The following is a 25,001-nucleotide window of genomic DNA, read 5'->3' as shown; positions in this document are numbered from 1 at the left end:
TGATGGGACTAACCTTTCCCGTCTGTCCAGCCGCTCTGAGCTGACACTGCGACCCTGCGTCGGCGGTTCCACGATGACGCTGGACGTATCACTGTGCCAACCTGTAAGTGAACACACGTCTTTTTTCTCTGCCTGTTCAACCTGATCATTTTGCTCCTCAACTGTGGCCTCGATCAACTCTTCGTCCTCCTCTTTTTCCTCTGTGCCTTCTTCTTCCTCCATCAGAGCTCCTAAAGCTTCTTCTGGGATCTGTTCGTCTCTGTGACCCTCCTCCTCCTCCTCCTCTTCCTCCTCTCGCTCACATGACGCAGACTCAGTAGAAGGAGATTCTCCGAGTGCTTCGACCCAGGGCTGAGGGGAGAGGCGAGCTACAGCCTGGTCCTCGGCTGCTTGGTCTCCTTCTGATGTCCCGCAAATATCAATCTCACTCCCACACAACCCTCCTCCATCCTGGCATTGCGGTTCTCCGTCTCTGTTCTGGTAATTTCCTTCCTCACTGTCCCCATCTGCCTTTTTAACCTGTGCTTTTTCCTCACTATCCTCTATGATGGACACACAACAACCTGTTTCCTCTCCACTCAGATTATGCAAACCTACCTCGTCTACCTCCTTATTCCCATCTTGATCATGTTGCACAGATCCCTCCTTCTGTTCCACTAAAATGCTATTTTCCTCTGCCAGCCTACACCTATCTTTAGTGATCATCTCACATTTTCTTTCTACATTTTTGATCAAATCCTGCTCTATCAACATTCCGACTAACTCCTTCCCGCCCACTATGTCTGCTGTAGACATCTCAACGACCTTCTGTGTTTCTTCTGTCACTTCCCTCTCACTTCCTTTCAACCCTACGTCCTCCATCATCCATCTGGTGCTGCCCATCTGTGCTCCTGTATCTGATCTTTGTGCCCTCTCAGGTGAAGACGGGGTGATCGATGAGAGCGATGACACCGGTGAAGGCGAGGATGTGGAGTAAGCAATGTCGACTTCTAACTCGCACATAGTAGGGAAGGAGGGCGATCTGGGCTTGAACGTCAGCTCCATTTCATGACAAGACCTGTCCTCCTCCTCGCTCAGCAGCAGCTGGTCGTTCAGAGCAATGTGGGGCTTTCTGACCTTGGAGGGAAGAGGATCAGGTAGCTCAAAAGCTGTGAAGGTTAGGGAGAGCTCAGAAGGTCTGGGGGGGCTCCTGGGGGGACTGCTGGGCTCTCTCCTACCGGGTTCTATCTCGGGGCTCCAGGGTAAAGCTTGAGAGTGGGAATGGGCCGACAAAGGGGTTTCTGGCTCTGGCTGGTGATGATGAGAAAGGGAAGGGTTTGGAGTGACTGGGAGTTCGGGTTCCAGGAAGGGGGAGTCAGAGCGCAGCGCAGCGGGAGACTGCAGCTCGGCTAGTATGCTCTGATAATCTGTGGGTGACAGGATGACAAATGTGGAGACGTACTCGCACCAAAGCATGCCACAAAGGAATATAACACACACATACACACACACACACACACACTCATATGTACACGGTATGACATGGACAATGGCACAGAGGCTGAAGTGGAAAGCATGTATCCAGAAAACCACCAAGCTGATCAACCTCACACATAAGCAGCAAAACTACAAAATGTACTGTATGTGTTTGGGAATGTTAAAAAAAAAAAAAAAAGAAAGTACATTCAAACTGACAAAGGCGATTTCATCAGCTGTGATTTTGAAGCGATTGTTGAATTAACAGCTATGGTGAGGAGAGATGTTAAATTTGGGAGTGTGATCGTGAGCGTAGGATGTTAATAATTCCCAAGGTGTTTCTGTTACATGCTCACAGACTGATGAGAGAGGTGAGAAGGGAGCAAAGGGAGGTGAAGGACAGAGCGCTCTAAATGAATATTTCCATTGTGGAAGGGTCGATGCAGGTTTGAGTGGGAGGTGATGTGACCAAGGGAGCACAAGGGCACTGACACGCAGGACAGGGAGAGAGGGAGCGCAGGGGAGGGGAGGAAGGACCGGGGCTAGGACAGCGAGACCCTGAGGGGGAGATGGGAGGGAGAGTAGATAAGGAAAGAGGGGAGACGGGGCAGGAGGAAGCAGCCAGCTGGGTCACGACAGAGTCTTTGCTAGGGTCCACAGAGGAAGGTACGGGGGTGAGATTGTTGGGAGCGTGATAGGAAAGGTCAGACGTGATTGGTTCTGAAGGATTTAGAGTGGCGGGTGAGAGTGGGGCAGAGGTAGCTGAAGACGGGAAGGGTGCTAAAGAGTTAGGTAAAGGAGAGGTGATGAGCGGGATGGGTGAGGATGGGTGCGGGCAGAAAGGAGACAGAGCGGCTTGACATAGGGAAGTAGAGGGACACTGACGAGGGAGGCACAGAGAACCGGGAGGGAAGAAGCTGCACGGTGGCTGTTTAAAAGGCGCCGGAGGGGCCAAGTCTTTGAGCGAGACGGAAGACTCGTAACTCAGAGAGCGGCGTGGGGAAAAGGGTCGGGAGTGAAGTAGTGAAGTGGGCGTGAAAGGAGAGGACGGGGGCGTCGGGGTCGGCGTTAGAAAGTAGGAGCTGGGCGGCTGCATGGCGACGTAGGGAGCTCCAGTGCTTCCCGGAGTTAAGGGGATGATAATGCAAACTATGGGGGAGGTTATGAGGCAAGATAAACGTGGAGGAAATTAAAAAAGAACAGAAAAATGTTAATGACATGCTTGATCAACAAGGAAATGAATGAATGATGATGTGTGGAGGAGGAGGTGGCGTGTGAGGAATGGATGAGGAGAAGGGACACGCAGATATCGCTAACACATGACTCTTAACTCGTTAAGAGCTGTTATGTGCTGTTAGCAGCAGTGGATACTGCTGAGCAGAGGTGATGGGAGGCAGGAGGAGGAGGAGGAGGAGCAGCAGGAGGAGGAGGAGGAGGAGGCACTCTGGTTTCACAAAGGAAGAGATTCTCTCATCTATCCGAGGGAAGGCTCAGAGGAACTAGAGGAGAACTAGGAGAACTAATCTAAATCAATAGAGGAAAGCAGATTCTACAGTTATATCACTTCTTTTCAGGTTTAGCATGACTAAAAAAACACATTTAAAGTAGTATGTATTATGCAGCATGCACTGAGAATGGATATTGTTCATTTAAGACAACTGGATTCACTGTGTGATTTGAAGTTAATTCAGCCTGTTAAAGAGCTACAACAACGTGATTATCATTTTTAATGTAATAATTAAAGGTCGGTCATGTTTTCAAGTAGAATGCCATAATTATTTCCAACATGCCAGTTAATTATTGGCATGTAAACTCTGAAACATGGAAATGCATGTGTGCAACAGCAGGAGCCAGTTGTCCAAACAAAATCCAAATCTGACGCTAAAAAAAAAAATCTGTTTATCTTAAGGTTTGCAACTAGGATTATTTGTAAGCCATCCATGCATTTGAACAACGGAGAGGTAGCAGGGAGAGGTAAGAGGTCAGCTAGACAGAGCTAAACTTTACCATCAGCCTGATCCCGGAAAACAGCGTTATCATCGGCAAAACATCTTGTGCCTGAAATGTTACCATAGTCGAATATTGGGCCCTCCAGTAAAGTCACAATATCCATCCGATTGATTTTGGTCAGCACTGTAGTTAAGGCATCCGCTGTGGAAGTAAGGAGCAAAATATAGATTAAGTCGCCTGAAAAGCAATATAATTAAGGGGAAAAAAAAAAATCTGGCAACGAGTCTGTGACAAGTTAATCTGAGGAGTTTTTCTGTTAAATCAAAGAAGAAAGACTGAAAATAGAGACGAATGAATTAAAGAGAAGAGAAATGTTTGAGATAAAGATAAATAAAGTCTTACTTGTGGCATCTTTCCCTTCCCGACTGACCCATTTCTTGAGTAGCATGAAGCTCTGTGCTGTCAGAGAGTTGGGGTTCTCTAGTCGGACGTGGTTGATCTCATCCACTGTGAAGTTCATCTCCCGAGCCAACTCTGTGTGAGGGGGACACAGAGCGTGAAATCTCAGAAATACCTGTATTTAACAGCATTTAAAGTCCCCGTGTAGTGAATACATATCTTCTTCTATATTTAAATTCCTCATCTTTAAGAATTTTAAACAAAGTGACAGAGCTCATATCTGAAGACACCTCAGCTCCATGGAAAACCAAAGGTAGTCGTGCAAGAACAGGAGCTGTAACTCATGAGTGAATAATAAACTGCTGTTACCATATTTTATATAGTATTTGATGAGGATAAACGCATACAAATCCTGAACAGAAGACTGGAAAGACACGATTGTCATTCTTTATGCTACAGATCTTTACTGTATAGTGGCTGAAGAGATTTTCAGGGTTTTTAAAGGTGCATTATGTAATAAATCTAAATCAACTGGCCATTAAATCCTCCTAATGTGTCACAGATGCTCAGGAATAATGTTCATATAACAAACTGAACTCACCAACAACAACAACAGTACAGCCAAAATATTTGCATTAAAAAAAAAAAATTCCGGACGAAAAATTTATGTTTGTTTTGAAATTATGTTTTGGCATGTGGCGCCACCTACCGCCGTCTACCAATCATTGCAGTCAGTAGAGTCTCAACTGCTGAGCGACCACGGGTTACTCAGCAGTTGAGTTACGTCTGAGCTACAATGGAAATTAAACGAAACAAAACCTAAAAGACCTAGGTTGGAATGTCAAAAACGGCAAGATAAAGTTTGCAGAAAAGCGAGGGTCTGTATAAGACATGCTTTTGAAAGCTGAGAGGAATTTGCAAAACGGATGCAGAATTGGCTACTCTTCTCCTAGACAGGTAAGTTAAGCTTGGCTAACTCAATTGGCATCATAGCTCAACTGTCGAGTTCTGTTTGGAACTGTTCCCTGGGTTTCATATGGCAGCAAATACACGTGTTGTATCAATGAAATTATAATATAAACACAGGTATTTCAACACAATTAAATTCCTAAAAAAATCTTATGAAAGCTGCCTCCTGAAAGGCAAATAAAATATAATTTGTTTGTATAAACAGTATGTTTATTTTTGTCCACACTTTCTAGGCTACAGCCAGAATTATAATCCATTGTAAGGTTTTCTGTTGGCCTGCAGATGGCAGTAAATACCAGAGTCAAAGAAGGGGAGTTTGGTTATAGAGGGCACAGCATTAGAGCAAAGTAGAATATGGCCCACCTGTCCAACTGAGTCCCAGGTGATCTGCAACAATAGCCATGCGCAAGTCCGTTCTCTCACAAGGACTTTGGGGACCTGAGGAGATAGAAGACAGTGACTCATCAATACCACTCACATTCTTCTCCCCCCTACAGAGCAATGCAAGAGAAAAATTAACACGTACAAAATGTTCCTTTTCTGGCCACTTAGTTGTCAGAAATGACGTGAATCCAGGTCGTGTTAATCGTATATATTCCTTTGCATTTATATGAAATGTAACTAGAATATAGGTTCAAATATGGGTTTCTCACGGATGGCTAGAAAAGGGTATTTGACACTCAAGACATTATGGGCAACTTAAACATGTTCATAGTGTAAGTGGTGTTCTGTGATTGTGTTTGTGGTATGTATATCTTCTAAGGCAGGCAGTAACTGAGAACCACAAAACGATGCATAACATAACTCTCGACAACAGACGTATACTTCTACAAATCCAGGGTGGAACATTTTATGTTCTAGGATGTAAAAAAAAAAAAAAAGTCGACATGCGAGACACTTGTGCGTGTCCTTTGTCAACACTACTTAAGGTTACATGACAGTAGATAGAATTACTTTATTTGTTTTTTAGTGAGAACAAACTGATAATAACTTTGGTAGCCACCCTGCACAGACAGACAGACAGACAGACCAGGGAGTTGTTAAACAAGGGACTGGTTGTGCCAGTGGACCAGTCATTACTACTGGCATGCTTACTTTAATATATGGGTGGGTTAAAAGGGGTTAAAAGTGGGGGAACAGAGGAAAGAGAAACTTGCAACAAGGACAATACAGTGCACAGTACATCAATGACAAAAAAAAATAAATAGATCAAACTTTAAATGACAGCTACTGTTCTAAAGAGAATATGTAAACACGCCACAGGCATTCCAGTCAAACTATTAAACAAATCACAACGATGTCATGCAACTAAAAGTGAAATATATAAATATATAGATGTATTTTAAACATAGTGTGAAAGTTTTACAAACTAGGCTTGATCTCCGCGATGGGAGGCGTTCGAGACCCTGTGAGTCCCTGACTGCCCTCCTTCCCACCAGTCCGCCTACTCCTCCTGCTCCTCTCACTGCCGGAGGCCCTGTCCGTCGTCGCCACCTTTGCCCTTACGGACGCGGCCCCGGCCTCAGCCCTCGAACCTCTACCAGACCTGGATGAGCGGGAGGGCTGGGAGGGCTGGGAAGGCTGGGAGGCGTCCGACAGAGAGGTGCTCCGGGAGGTGCTGTCTTCCTCCGACTGCTCTGTCTGCGTCTTTTTCTCCTCGTCTGACAGGCGGTCCACCAACTTTAGCGTCTCCCCGCTAATGTCTTTAAAGTATTCAATGGTGCGCTTACAAATTTCATTCGGGTTTTCCTGCCTGTCCTGTCTACGCGGTCCCTCACTCGTGACATTGCTGACCTGATGCCTGTCCTTCAGCGGTAGCCTTGAGGGCAAACGTATGGCTGCTCTCTCTGATTTCAGTGCTCGTGTTGGCTGCGAGGTAGCTCGAGCTGAAACGACTGCGCTAGCTGCTGCAGCAGCAGCAGGGCTGCTCTTTTTAACGTCCTTGATTGGTATTCTAGACCTGGGCTCTACCTTGGCTATGGCTGGCTCTCCTCTTTTCCTGACTTCAACTTTGACTGCTTGCTTGGGCTTCTGTTTGCCTATGGCTTTTCCCTGCGTGTGAAATGACCACCCTGCCGCTTTGACTGGGAGCCTCGACTTGGGCTGCTTCACCTCACTTTCTCGGACCGTTTCACTTTTCTGCTCTTGCACTTGAATGTTTTTGTGTGCATCCGCACTTTCTTCTGCATCCCTACAGCAGAGTGTTTCTATCCTGCTCGCTTTCTGAAGAGTGGGCTCAGAGGAGGACTGCAAGTTAAACACCACACTACCGCACTGAATGTAGTTGGCCTGAACACTGGAGGACTCGAGATTATTGTTGTTGTTGCAGTTTTCTGAAGGGTAATCTTTTTTCTCTAACTTGAGTTCTGTTTGTCTGCTAGACTGAGTGTCTGCACGCTGACCCTCAATACTGATGTATTCTGGCACCATCTGTCCTTCTGACATCTCAGCTTTACAATCTGTGAGATCCCCCGAGTCTTTTTTCACAGTTATAGAGGCAGCTATGCCCATCTTAATAGGAGTACGTAATTTGGGATCAACCTTAGAGGCTGTGATTGTGCAAGAGGAGGCGGACTCAGATATGGCTTCACAGGTGGGGCCATCAGTACCGGTATAGCCAGTGTCACTGCCAGGCTGTGCAGGGCTGCATTTTGCTGCTGTTGCTGCTGATGTTGTTGGTGTAGTGCTGCTGTCTGTGGTAGTATCTATAACATTCACCTTTCCATCTACTGTGGCCCTCTCCCCTGTTTGTGACTGAGAGGAAATTACCCCCAGGATCTTGCCCCCTCTCCCCTTTTCCCCTGTTTTAGGGTCAGAGGAATGCTCACCAATCTGGAAAAACTGAAGCCTCTCTTCAACAAAGTCCCGCTTGCTCATGTCAATAGCACCACTGCGGGTCATCTCAAACATCTTTCCTTCGTGGAAAGGAAATGGGTTAGGCTCGCTAGTCGGTGTGCTCTCATCAGTCGGTGTACGAGCAGGAGTTGTGTCAGGTGTTGTAGCCTGTGACTTGTCCTCCACTGATAAGCCAAAGGGTTTGGGGTCATCCTCTTTTGTTTTCGACTCATAAAGTCCCTCGTTATCGCCCCCTTTGGTGGGCCAGGGGTCAAAGTCCAAGCCTTTGGTGGCGACAGTCTTAAAGGTTGAATTCAGCTCCTCTTCGAGTTGGTAGGCAAAGTAGTTGTCCCCAAAGACCTGCCTATCTGGATGTCTTCCTTCAAGGGTATAATCTTTTTCGTCTTCTCCACTGTCTTTTGTTGAACTGGTTTTATCCCCCCCTTCTTCACATTTCTCCTCCTCTATCACTTCAAGCTTAGACTGACTAAATGGACGGTCAGTTGTTTTACCATCATGAGACAGACTTTTGGGGTCTTCACTCAGTCCATCATCCTCATCCTGAAGGTCATACCCATCTAAAGAGTCTATTTCAGTTGCATCAGTGTCATGGGAGAACTCGGCAGTGGTTGCTATAGAGCAGTCAGTGATTGACTGGTCATTGCCATTTTGTTCAAAGTCAACATCTTCTTCCTTTTCTACGCAATTAACCTCAGACTCCTTATTATTTTCATTTTTCTCTGATCGTTTTGGTTTTGGCAGCTTATCTCCCTCCTCTTTCATTTTGAAAGTGTACTTTTTGACGGGGGCAGGATGGAAGACAGACTCATCATCACTCGAATCACTGTTATCAGCACCAGGGGGAATAGGGGATGGAGGCTGGACCCTGATGATTGGATCAGCTAAAAGGTGCCTATCATGCTCCTCTTGGAGATTCACCTCCATCATTTCTGTGCCTGCCTCAGAGGAAACACGTTTCCCCCTTTTCTCAGCGCTAGACTGCTCTGCCTCTAAAGGAGGAGGTGGAGGGAACTCTATATACGCCAATCTTTTTTCCTTTGACTTTTGTCTCTCTACATCTTGTTTTTTGCTGTGATTGTCTGAAGAAGCTGGCTTTGATTTTTCCTTTGAGGGCTCCTTGTAAGTGAAGGTCTTTCCTTCATCCTCCTCAGATTCCTCGGGAATAGGGCTCGGCATACAGGTCATTTGGCCTATCAAAGTGTCTGGTGCTCTTGAGGTCAGGCTTACGTCCTCTGAGGTGGGGATCTCTGGGGTGACAGGACTTTTCCCAGAGCTGTCCATGAAAGTCACTTGTTCTAAAGTGTCGTCTTCTGGACTTCCTTGAGGAGATGTGGACTGTTTTTGTTTAACAGAGTAAAATGCACCCCGAGTCTCGTGTACTGTCCTACTCTCATGGCTTACTATCTTTTTGTATGTCCCCAACTGCCCTAAGGCTGTTTCTTTCTCATACTGCTTCCCTACTTGGATGCTAACATACACAGGTAAGGGTTTAATATCTTTGATACCCTCTGACACAACTGCAGGGGTAACTGGATCCAAATACTCTAGTGGGCTGCCATCAACACCATTACACAGTATGCTTGACTGGCTACCATCTGATGAGTCTATGGATTTCCCTACTGATGATCCACGAGTGGACTTGTTGGATTCAGAGCTACTGTGTACCCGATTTTTAGCTAAAGTCGGTATATGACACCCTGTCCTGTCATGCGGTTCAGCAAAGTCTTCTAATTTTGAAGAGGTGGATTTGCGATTTTCTGAGGAATTAGATGGCTTTCTAAGAGGAATTTGCGATTCCGAGTTTTTTTTTAGACTGTCGTTGGAATTTGGACTTTCTCGAACCACAAATTCCGTGTAGATTATTTTCTTGGTCGTTTCTTGTCTTTGGGAATCACTATTATTGCCATCTTTCATTGACTCATGAATTAAAGAATGTGATAGTTTGGGCGATTGTGGCTTATAGGTTCCATACCCTTGGCTCTCCTCTTGAACCTTTCCACTGGCCATTTGCTTGGGTGTGCACTTATTCGTCTCACTATCTAAACATCTCCTCTGGTTTAGTGGACTTTCTGGTGTTTTAGGAATATTTGAACCAGCAAACACCTGATACACTGGTAGCTTACTTTCATGAAGTTTCCTGATCGGTGGATTTGAATTTTGGACACCTTGAGGAGTTCTATCCTGCCTTTGAGCTTCTTGTTCAAACTTTAACCTCACTGCATTCACTTTCGAGGAGGATATTTGAAACTGTTTAGAGCTTTCACTTGATATTCCTTGTGTTTTGCCGTCTCCTTGTTTTCTTGAGTCCGAATCACTAAACTGCAACAAAACCCTCCTCTCTGGACTGCTGGGTAAGCTGGCACATTTCCTGTCACTGGAGCCGAACCTATCCCTGAGCCGTTCTCTGCTCCACTCTTCACCGCTACCCCCATTTCTATAAGCCGCCCTCTCTGGACTGCTGTGTGTAGAGCTTGGCCCTGATCGCGATTCTCTGAAATCAGGTCTGCGAGATTTCTTCTCTGGCGAAGAGAGCTCATCGTTGAGCTGTTCCGTTCTATCACGAAAAAACTGAGATACCTCACTGAGCTTTTCCTGTGCCTCTTTTACAGTCCTGTCCACTCTGTCCTCATACACAATCTGTTTTCTGTCCTCACTCTGTGTGTCATCTGGCACGCGCATCCAAACAGACTGCTTTGGGCTACCGGGCTCAGAAGAATACTGCAAAAGTGTCAGTTTGTCAAAGTTATCTTCAACATTAGTCATTCGCCCAGATTTGTCAAAGACATTTCTTGGAGACCTGAAGATATACTCTGTCCTTTGCCCATGTGGTCTACCCTCACTGTGACTGTTTCTGTCTGGTGAGTGGAAGCGAGACCTATCTCTCAGATATTCCTCAGAGTCAGAATGAGACTGGTCAAATTTCTCAGAGAGCAGCATTTTCTCTGCATAGTTATAAGATTCTCCCCTAAGTTCTGATGATTCATCCTCATTGTACTCTACAGACTGCTGGCTAAGTAGCTTTAGTGTTTTGTAAGAGTCATCTGCCATAAGCTGGGCTGAACTAGGGCGACTGTCTTCCTCCTGTGCCATTGGCATGTACACCGGAAGTGATTCTTCAGGCTCGTCTTCTTCTTGTCTGTTTCCAGGGTAGTAATACATCTCCTTTTCTGCGTGATTTTTTGTCTCTCTGATGATGACCTCCGTTGGTTCTGTTTTGTTTCCCTTTTCAATGTGAACCTCAATAATCCTTTCAACTTTAGGTTTGGAGTTGACGTCCTCAAGGATTCTCTGTGACGTCTCTTCGTTGCCAGTTTTGTGTTCAAACAGTCCAGCCAGTTCTCTAGAAGGGTCTTTGCCTGCCTGAAAAGCCTTCATTATGTCGTGTACAGACATAGTTTCCTCACATCTCTCAGAAGGTGTGTCTTTGCCAGGTTTGTGGTACACCATCCTGGTGGTGGTAGTGATGTGAGTCTCCTCCTTTACCCTCATCCCTTTTCCCATTGGATCCTCATCAGGGATGACCTTTACTGAATAGCATTTATTCTGTTCTGGACTTGATGTGGCTTGATTTAGATGCCCTTTAGAATCTGAATCAGTATATCTGATAGGATGGGCTTCCTCGATTAGAGATTGTTTGCTATCCTCTGGGGACTCATAGCTTCTGATGACATGGACAACCTCAGTTCTAGTCTCAGTGATAACTGGTGGAACTGGGATATCCTGAAAAAGGGCCTTGGGGCCCATGCCTTCTGCACTTTGAGGGGCAGAGGGTGTCCTTTCACTCCTGGTCTCAAAACCACTGTCTGAGAGGGGGCTTTTATCCTGCTCATGTGAGATATCATCAGGGGAGTCTAGCACAGTGTCTGCTCCAAAAAGTGCATCTGCTACTCTACTGATTTCTTTATCTGAAGGGGAAGAGCGCATGTTTGTTGGAGGCATTTTGAGCTTATGCTCCTGAACTGCTATGGTGGGTTTTAGGACACGTTTCTGCTTCTCCTTACCCTCTCCTTCTCTCTTGCCTTCATCTGCTTTATGCTTTGTGTCATGCATTTTGGAGAACGAACTGCTACCAACATCATTAGCTAGGTAGTCTACCACTTTGGAGAGACTGAAATCCCTATCTGGTATTGTTTTTGATTTGGCCTGAGGAACCACAGTCTCATATCTTGGTGGATAGCTCCAGTTGCTTGGTGGCTGTTCAACCTGCACTTTTGAAAAATGAATGTCATCCAAAGAGCCCCTTGAGAGGGAGACCCTACCATCTTTCCCAGCATCTTTTGTGAGGATTTCACTGACTTTAACTAAATCTTGTTTTACTTTTTCCACAATCCTATATGGCTCCTCATCCTCTATCTTAACCTCCTTGGGAGAATCAGATTGAAATCCTTTGTTGGCTGTGGAGTTTGGGTCTGTCTGCAAAATGGCTGACATCCGTATCAAGTCCTCTTTCATCTCAGCTACATCCTTCAAAATCTCCTGGCTGGATGACAGTGGTGATGTGGTGTTTGATTTCAAGCCAGCAGAAAAAAGAGAGGCTTTGATGGGGGAGAGAGTTCTGGCAAAGGACGACTGCAACTGAGCGTTCACCTCAGTGGGCATGGTCTTCCGTGGGGACAGGAGGGCAGCAGCTGACTTGGACACCTCGGGTAACTTTTTAAACTGAGGCTCTGGCATCACGTTAATGACAGAATACACTGGAACAGTCACTGTGCTGGATGTCACAGCGGTGGTGACATTAGGAGGGGATCTTAGCGAGGCATAAAGGGAATTAGAAGCTGAAGACCTCATTGACTGAAAAGAGGAGGAAGCAGAAGAGGACAAGGACTTCAAAGTGCCGTAGCCTGCAGAGCAAGAATTTAAGGTTTTCTCAACCTCATCGAAGGCTGCGTTGACATTTGTAGTTGCAGCATTGGTGGTTGCCTGTATTCTCTCTTGCAGGCTACTATGGAGATGTGTCGGCGATGAAGAGCGGTAATGTGTCGGCGACGCAGTTCCATTGATTAGCGATGCAGCACTTGGAGGAGCGTTGTTGGATTTGAGTGGCGATGAAAGAGATGAGAACAGGTTCCTTGCAGGGCCAGTGACGTCTGAAGCGAAGGAACGCATAGACGAGAGACCGGGGACTGTTTTTATTGGTGAGGACGATGCTGATGAGACACTGGAGCCCCCCATTACAGTCTTGTATGGTAGGGGTGAACTAAACATGCTCAGTGAAGATTTGGGGGAGGTTGGCGGGGTCATGCCTATGGATGTTCTCTCAAGAAGAGCACTTCCTCCTCCAGAGACAGTTATAGGGGAGGTCCTAGCAGACAATGATGCCAGCCCTTTCATAGACAGAGGATCTGGGGAACTTTTCCCCGGTGAGGCCAGGGGACTATGGGAGATCTGGCTTGGGTATGGGGATTGTTGGACCACAGTTTTTATAGGAGAGGAGATGGTTCTATAAGATCGTATGGGAGACGCCATGTCACTAACTGACTTAACAGAGGAGGCAGGTGAACCAGGGATATTGGTCTTGATGGGGGAGGCAGAGTTGATGGACCACACAGACTTTAATGGAGAGGCAGAGGGTGTGTTGGATGATGAACTGGAGAGGGAGCCAAACCCAGATTTGGCTTGGCCAGGGACGGGGACAGGAACAGGCGACCACGCCTGATAAGATCTCGTTGAAAAGACAGGTTTGTGAGGGTAGCTAGAAGGCTGTGTTCTCGTCGAGCTTCGGTCAGTTGTTTCTTAAATCATAATTTAAAGCAAAAGTAACGAGGAAACAAACATAAAATGGAACGTAAAAAAAAATTGAAAGGAAACATAAAAACCAGAGAGAGAAAGTTGAGTCAGTCAGAAACAGCGTTAATCACAGCAGCAAGACAAAAAGTTTAAAACAACTGAAACAACTGTCAAATGTAATAAAGGCCCTTTAAAAAAATAAATCAGGATGGCATGTTGGTCTAAAATCAGTCTACTAATTACAGTATAGACCTGGATAAAGGATGGTGTGTGTGGGAACAAAAACATTTGATGTGGTAAGGATGGGAAAAAAAGAATTATGTATCCAAAAAAACAATTCCATTGACTTTTGATGTGCGTAATCTATTTGATCTATTTGCCTCCTTGCAACAGTGCCTTTCTCAGTACATGATTCATGGACACGAGTAGTTTATGCGTTCATTTCCAATGCCAGAGATGACCCCACAAGTGTATATAATTATCAGTTTGATCGTTTGGTCACAGCTCAAAAAGGTGAGGTTGCACTTTACAAAGTTACAATGAATAATAATTGCTATGATTGTTGTTCAAATCACTGTTTACGAGGTGGTTGTTTGAACAAAACACAAGGTTGGAGTAAGAAAACGCCTGTGTCCAAATAAAACAACGTTATAAAAACAATTTATAATGGAAATATATGGCCAAAATTTTGTAAATGGCAAAAAAGTTAGGTGTTCTATAGTCTCAGCGTATATGGTAAATCAAGCTGATATAAAGTGCAACCTGTTAGCACATTAATATACACAGCAGCACACAATCATAAAGCCAATATGAGAGAAATGGCCAATAAAGGAATGAGAACAATTCAAAAAATGTTTTTATTTTACATGAATTGAATGAACATGATTTTTTTTTTTTTTTTTTCAAATGATAAATGAACAGACAGACATTGATTCCCAGTGTTTACACAAATGTAAAAAGAACTGTTCCAACAGTGAGACGTTACGTCAACATGGGGTGGGTATGTAAAGCGTAACAGACAGGAAACCATGCAAATGTATGACGCGTGACAAAATGACCAAAGAGTATGTGTTAGATGAAGAGGGCACCTCAACTGATTAACATTAGAAGTTTGAAAAAAAAAGAAGAGAGAAATAAATCAATTCAAAATGTTCACAAAAGTAAAAATGGGGAACTCACTCGCTGCTGGGTCGGTCAAATAGCTGTAGCGCTTACGCAAAGCTAAGGAGGCAAAGGTATGACGTCGTTCTGGCTTTTCAGTCTGAAACAAACAAAAAAAGAACAAAAGATGCTTCAACACAAAAAATATGGTGAAATGTGGTTTGAATCTTTCAGAATTAGGTCTAAAAAGGTTGATGTTATTTGCTGCACAGATGGATAAGACTGTCCTGGCATTAGTCAGTAAATACATGCTGTTAGGACGGGGTGCAAGAACAACACTTCAGGTGTATTATTAAGTCTCGTCTGGAGAGTAACAAACTGTTTATCTGCAGGTCAGCACTCACCAAATTACTCAGCGCCAAATAACTACCAATAATTTGTATTTTGTAAGTGGTAGACATGGGCACACGTACAAATGCTTATTAAGAATTCCCTCAGCTCATCTTCACATTTGGTGACATGGTACAATTTAATAAAATTTCAATAGTCGTCACTGTTATGTCAGCGTCAGAACTTTAAGTAGTGACACATTCAGTCGTGTCTGTCGTAATTATTTATATTGGAGAATTTTGCATTTTATGATTTATGTACACTACCGTTCAAGAGTTTGGGGTTCCTTAGAAATTTCCTTATTTTTGAAGGAAAAGCACATTTTTTTCAATAACATTAAATTAATCAGAATAAATGTGGTAAATGACTATTCTAGCTGCAAACGTCTGGTTTTTAATGGAATGTGTACATAGGTGTATGGAGGCCCATTTCCAGTGTTCTAATGGTACATTGTGCTAATCACGTTAGAAGGCTATTGGATGATTAGAAAACCCTTGAAAACCCTTGTGCAATGATGTTAGCACAGATGAAAACAGTTCTGCTGAATAAAAATCATTATTTCTAATCTTGTCAATGTCTTGACTGTATTTTCTATTCATTTTGCAACTCTTTTGATGAATAAAAGTGTGACTTTTAATGGAAAACACAACAAAAATTGTATCGGTGACCCCAAACTTTTGAACGGTAGTGTAAATACAAATCTTATCTCAGCTTAACTCGTGTGGATTTGTTGGGAATATTTTTATTTTAATGTTGGCATTGAACATTTAAAAGGTGCTATTGTTAAATAAAATCCGAATTTAATAATGGTGGTGGCTGATTTGTCCAGTATAAACATTCTGTTTAGCAGGTGTGTTAATAGTTAAGTAAAAATAATACAGCTACTTTTTTTGATGGAAATATTACTTCTCACTCTGCTCTAAATGTTTTGACATGCTGCTAAGTGTGTTAGTATTCTCTGTAACACATAAGCTATAGATAAGGGTGAAGGAAAGGAAAATACAAATAAACGACGACTAAGTGGAGAAATGATAAGAGTTAGGGGTTCATCTTCAGCTTGAGAGATACCTCAGTCCAGCGTGAAATGTTCCTCCAGTTAATAATATAAAGGCGAAATGGTGATTTATGTAAAATAAGGAAAGAGATGGAAAACAAGCCGAGGTGTAGAATAGACTCTACGGGACTTGTGATGGTAACGACAGTAAATCAATCCTTGCCGATTAAAACGACTGCCATTTCGTCTCATGCACTACATGGGGATTATGACGCAAAACACGCAGCTGTGTAAGAAAAACGAACGGTCAGAAGCGGGCGTTCGCGTGCAGGCGCTGTACAGAGACAAAGTATTAGCAACACGTACATTCACTACAGCGTCTGCAGTGAAGCGAACCAAACCAAACAAAACAACAAAGAAGAAGCAGCTCCACGTGATGATGAAGAATCTGTTTACCTCATCATCAGGATCAGACTCCATATCCTGTGGTATTCCAAGATGCACAGCAGGAGGAGAGAGATGACACAATGGAGAGCAGGGACGTTATAGTGAGCGGGGAGGGGAAATCAAAGTCAGGGGATGAAAATGGAGCAGCAAAAACAAGAAAAAGCATCTGACAAAATCTGAGATTAATAAAAACAACAACAACAACAACACAAGAGCAACATAACAAAAAAACAAAAGCAAAAGGATTCAAATGTTCTTGTGATCAATCAACACCACAAATACAGGAGAGGTGTTTTTCTTTTTCTGCAAAAATTCTGCTGTAACCACAGTGAGGCCAAGCAAGAACACAACGTTCCAGCTGCAGTCAGAAGTCGGAGTTTCCGAGTTCCTATAAGTCTGAGGTTTTAACTGGAACCCGTAAAAGTTTGAGAGCAACCTCACAAAACCAAAACGTCGACTGTAAGCAAACGCTGTTTTACTGTGTAGTTGTTTAACATTAAGTCAGTGTGGTACAGTGTGGTGTAAAACACAGTGTTGTTGAGTGTTGTTACTCCCGGTCCTAACTTCCGACTTCTGATGTAAATGGAACGCCACCACAAAATCGAAGCATGATGTGCATGTGTGGCTGCATGTGTACGTTGTGGGGTCGTATGACTGGCACAGGCTTTAACACTAATAGACACAAGCAGCAGGCAGGTCTCGCTCGTTCATACGTAAAAATCTTAAGGACGACGCTGCTCTTTTCTTTTTTTTTTTCCTTTGATCTTTCACTTCATTAACATGTGGATGATGATATGACACAACCTAACAAGGACAAACCGTTCCCAACGCGGTGATCTTACCTTCCTGTGGGTTGGCAGTGTGATATTCAAATTGCATATGGCAGTCTGGGGAAGGCCTTTAGAGGACTTTGGCTCTCTCAGGAAGGAGAGGCGTCCGCATGGCTCCTGGCCCATATCTCTAATCTGAAGGAGATAGTCAAAACATGATGTGATATTATATATAATATAGATTAGTTTCAAGAATGACCCTGTAAAAAAAACATGTAAAAATGGAACTGTGTTCTGTGAGAATCTAATTTTAAATTTCCGCAGAATAATCCAGCAAAAAGAAAACAGTTATTGTACAACATCCATTGGAAATCCGAAAGACAGTGTTGTACCTTCACATTGTATGGAAGTCTGTTTTCCTTGAAGGAGTAGAAGTTAAAAACCAACTGCTGTCCGCTCTTGACCAGAGGGGAGAGGTTGCCGTAGCAATCCACATGGATAGGCTTGCCTTCCAGAACCTGCAAAACTCCGGTGATTAAAGTTTCATGGAACAAATGTACTTTATTTAAATTCACAGTAATTTGTCTGTTACTTCTTTATGAATCAAACATAAATGATGAGACTGAGTCTTTAGGACGTCTAGTTTGTTTTTAATTACATTTAAAGCATATTTTGATTGGTTAGAGGTGATCTAGTCAAAAATAAATACATAAATAAACTTAATAAGGTGCAAAATCAGTCAGCGAAATTCTGTCACTGATGTGAAAAGTTTGAAAAATAACACCAATGTTTGAACAAATGGAAAAAAATGACAAGTGTGTGGTGTGCAAAGGCCTTAAGACAGTATTTTATGTAAGTGTACATAAACCCACCTCGATATCTTTGCTGCGGGCCACCTCTTCAAAGTTCTCCTGCTGCTCCAGGGTCTTGTCCACTTTATCGTCGGTCATGCAGAAGCAGCGCAGCCGGGCCTCGATAATGTCGTTCATCTTGGCGAACACCACAAACTTGGCCAGATACGGCACGCAGATCAGCTCCCGGTATAACTGAGACGCTAGACTTACCGTCTCAGGAATCTGGTGACAGTCTGCGAGCCAGAACCTGAGGAGGAGGAGGAGGAAGAAAATGTGAAAGTCAGCCAAGTTAACAAAGTCTCAGATGTGGGGTTTTAAATGTGCCTCCTTCATCACAACATTATTAAATCTTTATCGTCTTCTTCATGGGGCGAAGAAACTGTTGTGTTGATGACATGATAAATAATTTAAAGTAAATAAAACTGTGTTAGTGCATTTCTTTGAAGAGTTAAAAAAAAAACAGAAAGCGTGAACAACAGGCTGCACGCTGCATCACCACATGATCCAAATCTAGTTAAGATGAGAGTTCATGACTTTATACTGTATGTACAGGGATCCTCGTCAGTGCCAGAAGAAGGAAATAATCCACGCTTGAGTTAATTCATCAACTCAATTGATTAAAGTGAATAGTGGAAGGGCATCTGAAGTGTGTCCAATTTCACTTTTACTCATTTAGCAGGTGAAGAAAAGGTCACTGCCGTGGTTCAGAGCGGTTTGACATAAGTCAGTTGCTTTAGACAAATTCTAAAAAAATTTAAACTGGAAATGCTCAATCCTCAGATAAAGCTCTACATTAAAGAGGAAATGGATCAGTTTAAGTATATGACAGTTCATTCTAAATACTGAGTGCGTGTGTGTGTGTGTGTGTGTGTGTGTGTGTGTGTGTGTGTGTGTGTGTCTCACCTGGCCGACACATTTGTGGTGAAGGAGACACAGTCGGTAACGAAGGACAGCGGTGTGGTCCCTGTGATGTCCTCCCACTGGGCAGGGGACGTCCCTCCTGCGTGAAATAAGAGAACAAAAGATGAGCACAGTATCTTTAAAGCCAGACAAGTAACTTCTCAGAAAATGATGTTCTCAGCTATGCAGCTTTGTGAGATAACGAAAGTAAACTTTAGACAATATCTGGACCCAAATGTGTGGACGTTGGACGTGAGGTGTGGAGCCTGGATTGAGCATGAAGGAAACAGGACGTTCACCCACTTGCTTGGTGTGAATGATCTGAAACTTTTCTTTCTGTGTTCTCACATGGACTCAGCTATTCTCAGTGATAACTATCGGTGGAAATGCTTCCAAGGATACACTGCCGGTTAAAGCCGCTCTTCTAAGACACCTTAGATGTCAAAAACCCCCTAATCTGTAAATAATCTGCAGGTCTCCTCGCCTGTGATGCTGCACAGCAGACGTAGGCAGGGCGCAGCGTCTCCTCTGCGGCCGCTGGGATGACCTTCTGCCGACCGGGGAGGGACGGGGATCGTCATGGTGATCGGCTTGTGGAACTTTCTTCTCCTGGGCTCCACGGTGACGATGGGACTGAAGGTGGCTCTGTTTCCAAGAATAGCCCTGGCCATGTCGTCTGGTACAGGCTGAGCCTGAAACAAAAAAAAACATGGCAAACGCGGGACGACAAGAAGGTGCAAAATGTAAAAGGCCTGACCCACTTTCAACCAAAAGTAGGTCATCTATTAAAGGTGCGTGGACAGCATGCTGCATCTTGATGTACCTGCAGGCCGACACGGATCTTCTTGGTGAGCGCCCCCTGTGGGAATGATGCCTGCACCATGGGCACAGTGCTGCTGGACAGAACGCCTCCGTCAGGACCCATGTGGTTTGACTCCTGCTTTATCCGCGAAACCACGGCAAAATACTGAGGGAAATCTCGGGTGACGATGCGGCAAATGCGCTTCTTCTCCAACTCAATGGGGCTGTCCAGCTCTGACAGACACAACAGCAACAATTAATTGAAGTTAAGCAACAGTTCGTGGATATTTTCTTATTCCTAATTAGACTGATAATGTGATGGTACAGTGCAGTTCAGCTCGCCATAAATTTTGATCTAGGTTGCATTTTCACCACAGGGTGTGAAGGCCAGATGGCAATAGCTGTGTCAACAGTGTGACGTCACACAATGGCAATGTAATACATTTAGCTCTACACAGTAAACACTGCTGTGCACTGATATTATTCATTAAAACTGTCATAATACACTATATATTTAATGATTTTCCCCATTCCATTCTCAGTTTTTGTTGGAAGTGACCTCTGTGTGCTTGTACACAGTTATTCAGGCACCCTTCAAAACAGTTTATACACATACAATTACCTCAAAACGTGTTGTATGACCTGTTTATTTGTGTTGTTTTTATGTTTTCTACAGTATTTTAGTGTTTTATTGTATGTTTTATTTGTTTTATTTATTTATCTCTGATGTACAGCACTTTGTTTCAACTGTTGTTGTTTTTAAAGTGCTTTATGAATAAAGTTGGATTGGAAAACAAAAGTAATCGAGCTGTAACGCCTGGTGAAAACGGGGGCTGTTCTGTATTTTGGACAGAATCACTGCAAAGATACTTCCGTGGTGAAAATTAGATTTTCTAGGTCAACAGCTGACACTGTCCTGAGTAATGAAGTCTAACTTTTTCCCTACGTGACTCAGACTAACAATAACGTTGTGATTGTGCACGGCGGCGTCTCCTTTACCTTCATCCATTCCAGTCAGCAGGTCAACAAGGTCTTCTGTTCTGGCGTCAGTCTGGTGCTCCTTCCACGTGTCGCCATTGTCACTTCTCAACACAATCAGCTCCCTCTCTTTCCCTCGCATGGAACCGAAATGAGGGATTTCGACAATCACCGGACTGAAAGAGGAAAAGAGAGCACAACAAAATGTTATATTCATTGAAAAAAAGTGCTTTTCCTTCAAAAATAAGGACATTTCTCAGTGACAGATAGTGTATATAGAAGAAAATGTGTAAGATAAGTCTTCTTGAGCGTGTTACCCAAGAAACTGTGCCCCAGCTGGTCCGACCTCCACCAGCCGGCTCACCAGCCCCTCTCCCTCCACCATGGGAGGAGGGTAGGCCAGCTTGTGCCTCTTGGCTAAGCGACAGGTGATGCGTGTAGGCGCTGTGCACTTCCTGGGAGGGATGATGATGCGCATGCCGTTGTGACGGCTTCCTCTCATGGAGCCCCCGCGGGCATCCACCATGAAGCTGACCAAGAACCTGCGGGATGATAAAGAACGACGTTAGAGTAAGGGTAGGAAAAGAAACGGACGTAGAGAAAGAAAGACAAAAGTCAAACCACGGACACAAGTGAAGAGGACGAGTCCCATGCTGTGATCACCGTACACCCAAACAAACAAAGTTAGAAAAACGAGGGGGAAACAACACAAAATAGAGGAAGCTGGAATGATAGAAAGAAGAAGAAAAAGATGCTTTGAGTTCTGAAAGTTGGAAGTTCTCACCTCGATCTGCCTCAGTTTAAAGCAATTCACACGGTAAACTAAACATGGTGCGAATGAAGAAAGTTTAGTTTCCAGTTGTGAGGCCAAAGGTGAGAGTGTTGTCAACATTTCAGTTCCTCTAAAGCGACACTCAGTGACACAGTGTGTCCCATTCTTCAATGTAAGAACACGGTTTTATGTTCCCTTTAAAAATAACCTTTGATAAAAGGAAAGAGCGAGGATGATAATGTGGTGTCCTTTGTTCAGTAGTTGTGTGGAATCATTTTATGGGTGAATTCCAATTCCTTGCTTAACCCTCAATCTTAACCCTCAATCTCAAAAATGCGCGCTCCCTCTAGTGCAAGTGCTGTCCCGATTCTTAGAATAAATAAGTTGAGGGCCAAGTTTAAGGGCTATATCGCCCTCGTTATTGAAATTTTCCGAGACCACCCTTGGGAGAAAGGGCTACCCAGAATGCATTGCGTGTTTTGACATAACAAAGATGGCGCTGAAAGCAGCGAAACGAGTACGCTACAAATTAAGTATTTTCTTTGTTTATAGAGATATAAAAATGATGAAAACCATTGTATTATCTTAGTTTAGGCCCATATTATAGATTACTGACGTCATTGTTGCGTAACATTTATTTTTTATTTTACGATCTTTTGTCAATAGTCGGCCGGTGCGGACAAAAGATCGTTTGCTATCGTTTACTTTTCAATAAGCCATGGTGTGTGGTAACTGTCAGCTGAATATGTCCGTGATTGTGGTATTTGTATGAGTATCATCTTATAACTAACTGACAACCTAATAACTTGACAGACAAACGGATCGTAATAAATAATTGTGACGTAAATGTGTTCTTCTTCTTCTTTTTTGGGGTTGACAGACTGGATGCAGCTTTCGCGTTATTCTGCCCCCTACAGTCTGAAGACGTATCTGCATTTAAGGGGTGTCCCATTTCTAAGTGACAAAATAACCCTCAACACTTTTTTTGAGGGCCAGCTAAGATTAAGGGTTGAGCTTGAGGGTTAAGATTAAGGGTTAAGATAGGAAGTCTCAGCAGGATTTATTCTTAATGTGCAGTTAGAGAACGAGACTGTGTGTGTGTGTGTATGTGTGTGTGTGTGTGTGTGTGTGACATCGCACAACAAAAACTCCCAAACACGTTGACTATACACTTCTAACATCTACTCAGTGCAAATGGAAACACCAGACCACACAGATGAGATGAGCACAGCTACGAGAAGAAGAGGAGAGAGGGGAGAGAGGGGTGTAGGAGTGAGAGACACCACTGCGGCATCATCACGGGGGAGAGCAGTGAACTCAGACATCACCTGGAGTCATACTGTGGGAGTGGGGAGGACAAGCTGCAAAAAAAATAAACACATGGGGACAATGCCGAGGGCAAACCCACAGAACCTAGGTTTAGTATCACAAAGTTTCACAAAGCAAAATGTTGGGATCTGTTTTAACTACGAGAGGTGACAGGAAGAATAAAACGAAAAATTCAAACCGAAACAAAGACATAAAAAGACACCGAGGACAATAATGACGATGACAAAATGATACACAAACTGACAGAGAAACACACAAAAGCATAATAATGACACACAAGGAGGTAAAAAACTGGACATGACACATGTGAGTACTTCATTTCTGTAAAGATAGTAAACATTAGTCAGTCATAATATTCAAAGTCAGCGAATGACATGCGAGCAGAATCGTATCAGTGTATTCAAATAAAGAGACACAGAGAGCCTCTGTGCTTTGATAAAAATCAGCTAACATGGCGCTGACTTCTGGATCGTGTCCCTGGACTTATGGTATGACATGAGAGCTTTAGAGGATGACGGGTGTGTTTGTGCTGAAATGTAATGTGTACAGTAACAGCAGCAGCACTGCAGAAATCCCACAGCCCTGCACCATGTCTGCATCAGTGCTGCAGGGTTTGCTGAATATTGACTTAAGGGGAAAATAAAAAAAAACCTACTTAAATATGTGATTTTTGCAATAGTCATATGGATGCATGTGCAGTGTGTGTGTAGTCTGTGTATTATTCTAATAATAAAAATATATCAGCCTTTCAGGTGAGACAGCGCCTGGTCTGTTCTTACCCAGAGTGAATGGGGCTGGACACGGTGTTGTGGCTGTGGTCCATCATGTCTGGAGTCCAGCTGTAACGCCGCATGCACTCTGTGCTGATGTCTCTCGTCACTGCCAGATGCTGGAAGAAGAAGAAGATGGAGAAGGAGGAGAGAGAAGGAAAAAAAGAGAGGATAAGAAGGTGAAAGAGTTGGGGACAATTTAAATTCAGGAAGATGGCGTCGAGATGGAGAAAATGAGATATCGACAGAGTAATTGACAAAAAAAAAACATAATAAAGAGCAGGATGGAAGTAGAAAAGTTAAAATAGAGCTAATTATACTGTGAACATGCTGTGACTTTGCAGTGAAAGTGATCACGATGAACCCCCAGAGACCTGAAATTAACTTTAACACAGGGCTGTGCTCAATGTGCTCTTTCCTGTCCAACTGCCATTGATCGAAACTAAATGTTGTCGATGCCTAAAAAAATGCTAAATTTATATTTATATCACAGCTCAACAACCAATGTACACTTAGAAATAAAAGTGCTAAGTAGAACCATATAAGGTTCTTCGGCTTGTCCTCATAGGAGAACCCTTTTTGACTTTTGACAGGTAGAACCTTTTTATAAAGGTTCCACCTGGAACCCTTTTGGAGGGTTCCACCAAGAACCCTTTTAAAACCCTTCGTTCAGGAAAGGGGTTTTAAAGGGTTCTCTGGATCAAAATGGTTCTTACTGAAACCATTAATGTTACCAAGAACCCTTGAAAAACAAATGGTTCCAAGTAGAACCTCAGCCCTTGTAGAAGAACATTTTTGGAACCCTTATTTCTAAGAGTGTACACTCTTAGAAATAAAAGTGCCAAGTAGAACCATATAAGGTTCTTTGGCTTGTCGTCATAGGAGAACCCTTTTGGAGGGTTCCACCAAGAACCTTTTTAAAACCCTTTATTCAGGAAAGGGGTTTTAAAGGCTTCTCTTAGTCAAAATGGTTCTTACTGGAACCATTAGTGTTACCAAGAACCCTTGAAACCCTTTCCTGAAGAAAGGGTTTTTCCGAAGCAAATGGTTCCGAAGCAAATGGTTTCCGAAGCAAATGGTTCCAGGTAGAACCTCAGCCCTTGTAGATGGACCCTTTTGGAACCCTTATTTCTAAGAGTGTAGAAGGTCACTTAAAAATGGAGTTCCCTGCATTTTGATAACCTGTCAACACTTGAGGATGTAGGTATTACATAGTGATATTTAGAGAACAGTTTTGTATTATTTTTCATGAGAACATACTGTATATTCCCCTCGAAGTACCATAAGAAGCCTTCTCTGAACACAGACCAGCACTAATGTATGAGATGACAATGGCATGGACCCAAAAAAAGAAAAAAGAACACGCAGGTAAAAAATAAGAGCTGAGCCACACTGACATGGACGGGAAAAAATGACAAGTCAGACTTCCATGGACACTTTATACCTTATTGAGTGGGTCAACCAAGTAGGAAATGTCTTTACAGACACTCTGAAGCTTAGGGGGGAGGGGGAGAAGAGAGACGGTTTCAGAAGTCACAG

The 25,001-nt window shown here is 43.6% G+C and overlaps 1 protein-coding gene across 1 annotated transcript in view; it reads right to left on the bottom strand.

Annotated features, from left to right (window-relative positions):
* Positions 1–25,001, bottom strand: part of LOC310933714 (ankyrin-3-like) — a gene marked incomplete at its 5' end in the record, with an annotated part of 103,231 nt that overhangs the window by 5,532 nt on the left and 72,698 nt on the right. Inside the window, 18 exons of the mRNA XM_083897265.1 lie at positions 14–1,406; positions 3,463–3,606; positions 3,808–3,939; positions 5,137–5,211; positions 6,144–13,361; positions 14,536–14,617; positions 16,298–16,324; positions 17,131–17,253; positions 17,451–17,576; positions 17,931–18,159; positions 18,816–18,912; positions 19,297–19,504; positions 19,636–19,847; positions 20,613–20,767; positions 20,909–21,133; positions 22,692–22,724; positions 23,472–23,581; positions 24,907–24,957. Of these exons, the coding sequence (XP_083753391.1) occupies positions 14–1,406; positions 3,463–3,606; positions 3,808–3,939; positions 5,137–5,211; positions 6,144–13,361; positions 14,536–14,617; positions 16,298–16,324; positions 17,131–17,253; positions 17,451–17,576; positions 17,931–18,159; positions 18,816–18,912; positions 19,297–19,504; positions 19,636–19,847; positions 20,613–20,767; positions 20,909–21,133; positions 22,692–22,724; positions 23,472–23,581; positions 24,907–24,957 (10,640 nt within the window). The remainder of the gene's footprint in view (positions 1–13; positions 1,407–3,462; positions 3,607–3,807; positions 3,940–5,136; positions 5,212–6,143; positions 13,362–14,535; positions 14,618–16,297; positions 16,325–17,130; positions 17,254–17,450; positions 17,577–17,930; positions 18,160–18,815; positions 18,913–19,296; positions 19,505–19,635; positions 19,848–20,612; positions 20,768–20,908; positions 21,134–22,691; positions 22,725–23,471; positions 23,582–24,906; positions 24,958–25,001) is intronic.

Source organism: Microchirus variegatus (genome assembly GCF_963457635.1).
Source record: "Microchirus variegatus genome assembly, chromosome: 11".
Classification (NCBI taxonomy): Eukaryota; Metazoa; Chordata; class Actinopteri; order Pleuronectiformes; family Soleidae; genus Microchirus; species Microchirus variegatus.
The sequence above is the reverse complement of the archived record's forward strand: the minus strand, read 5'-3'. Positions and strand labels throughout refer to the sequence as shown.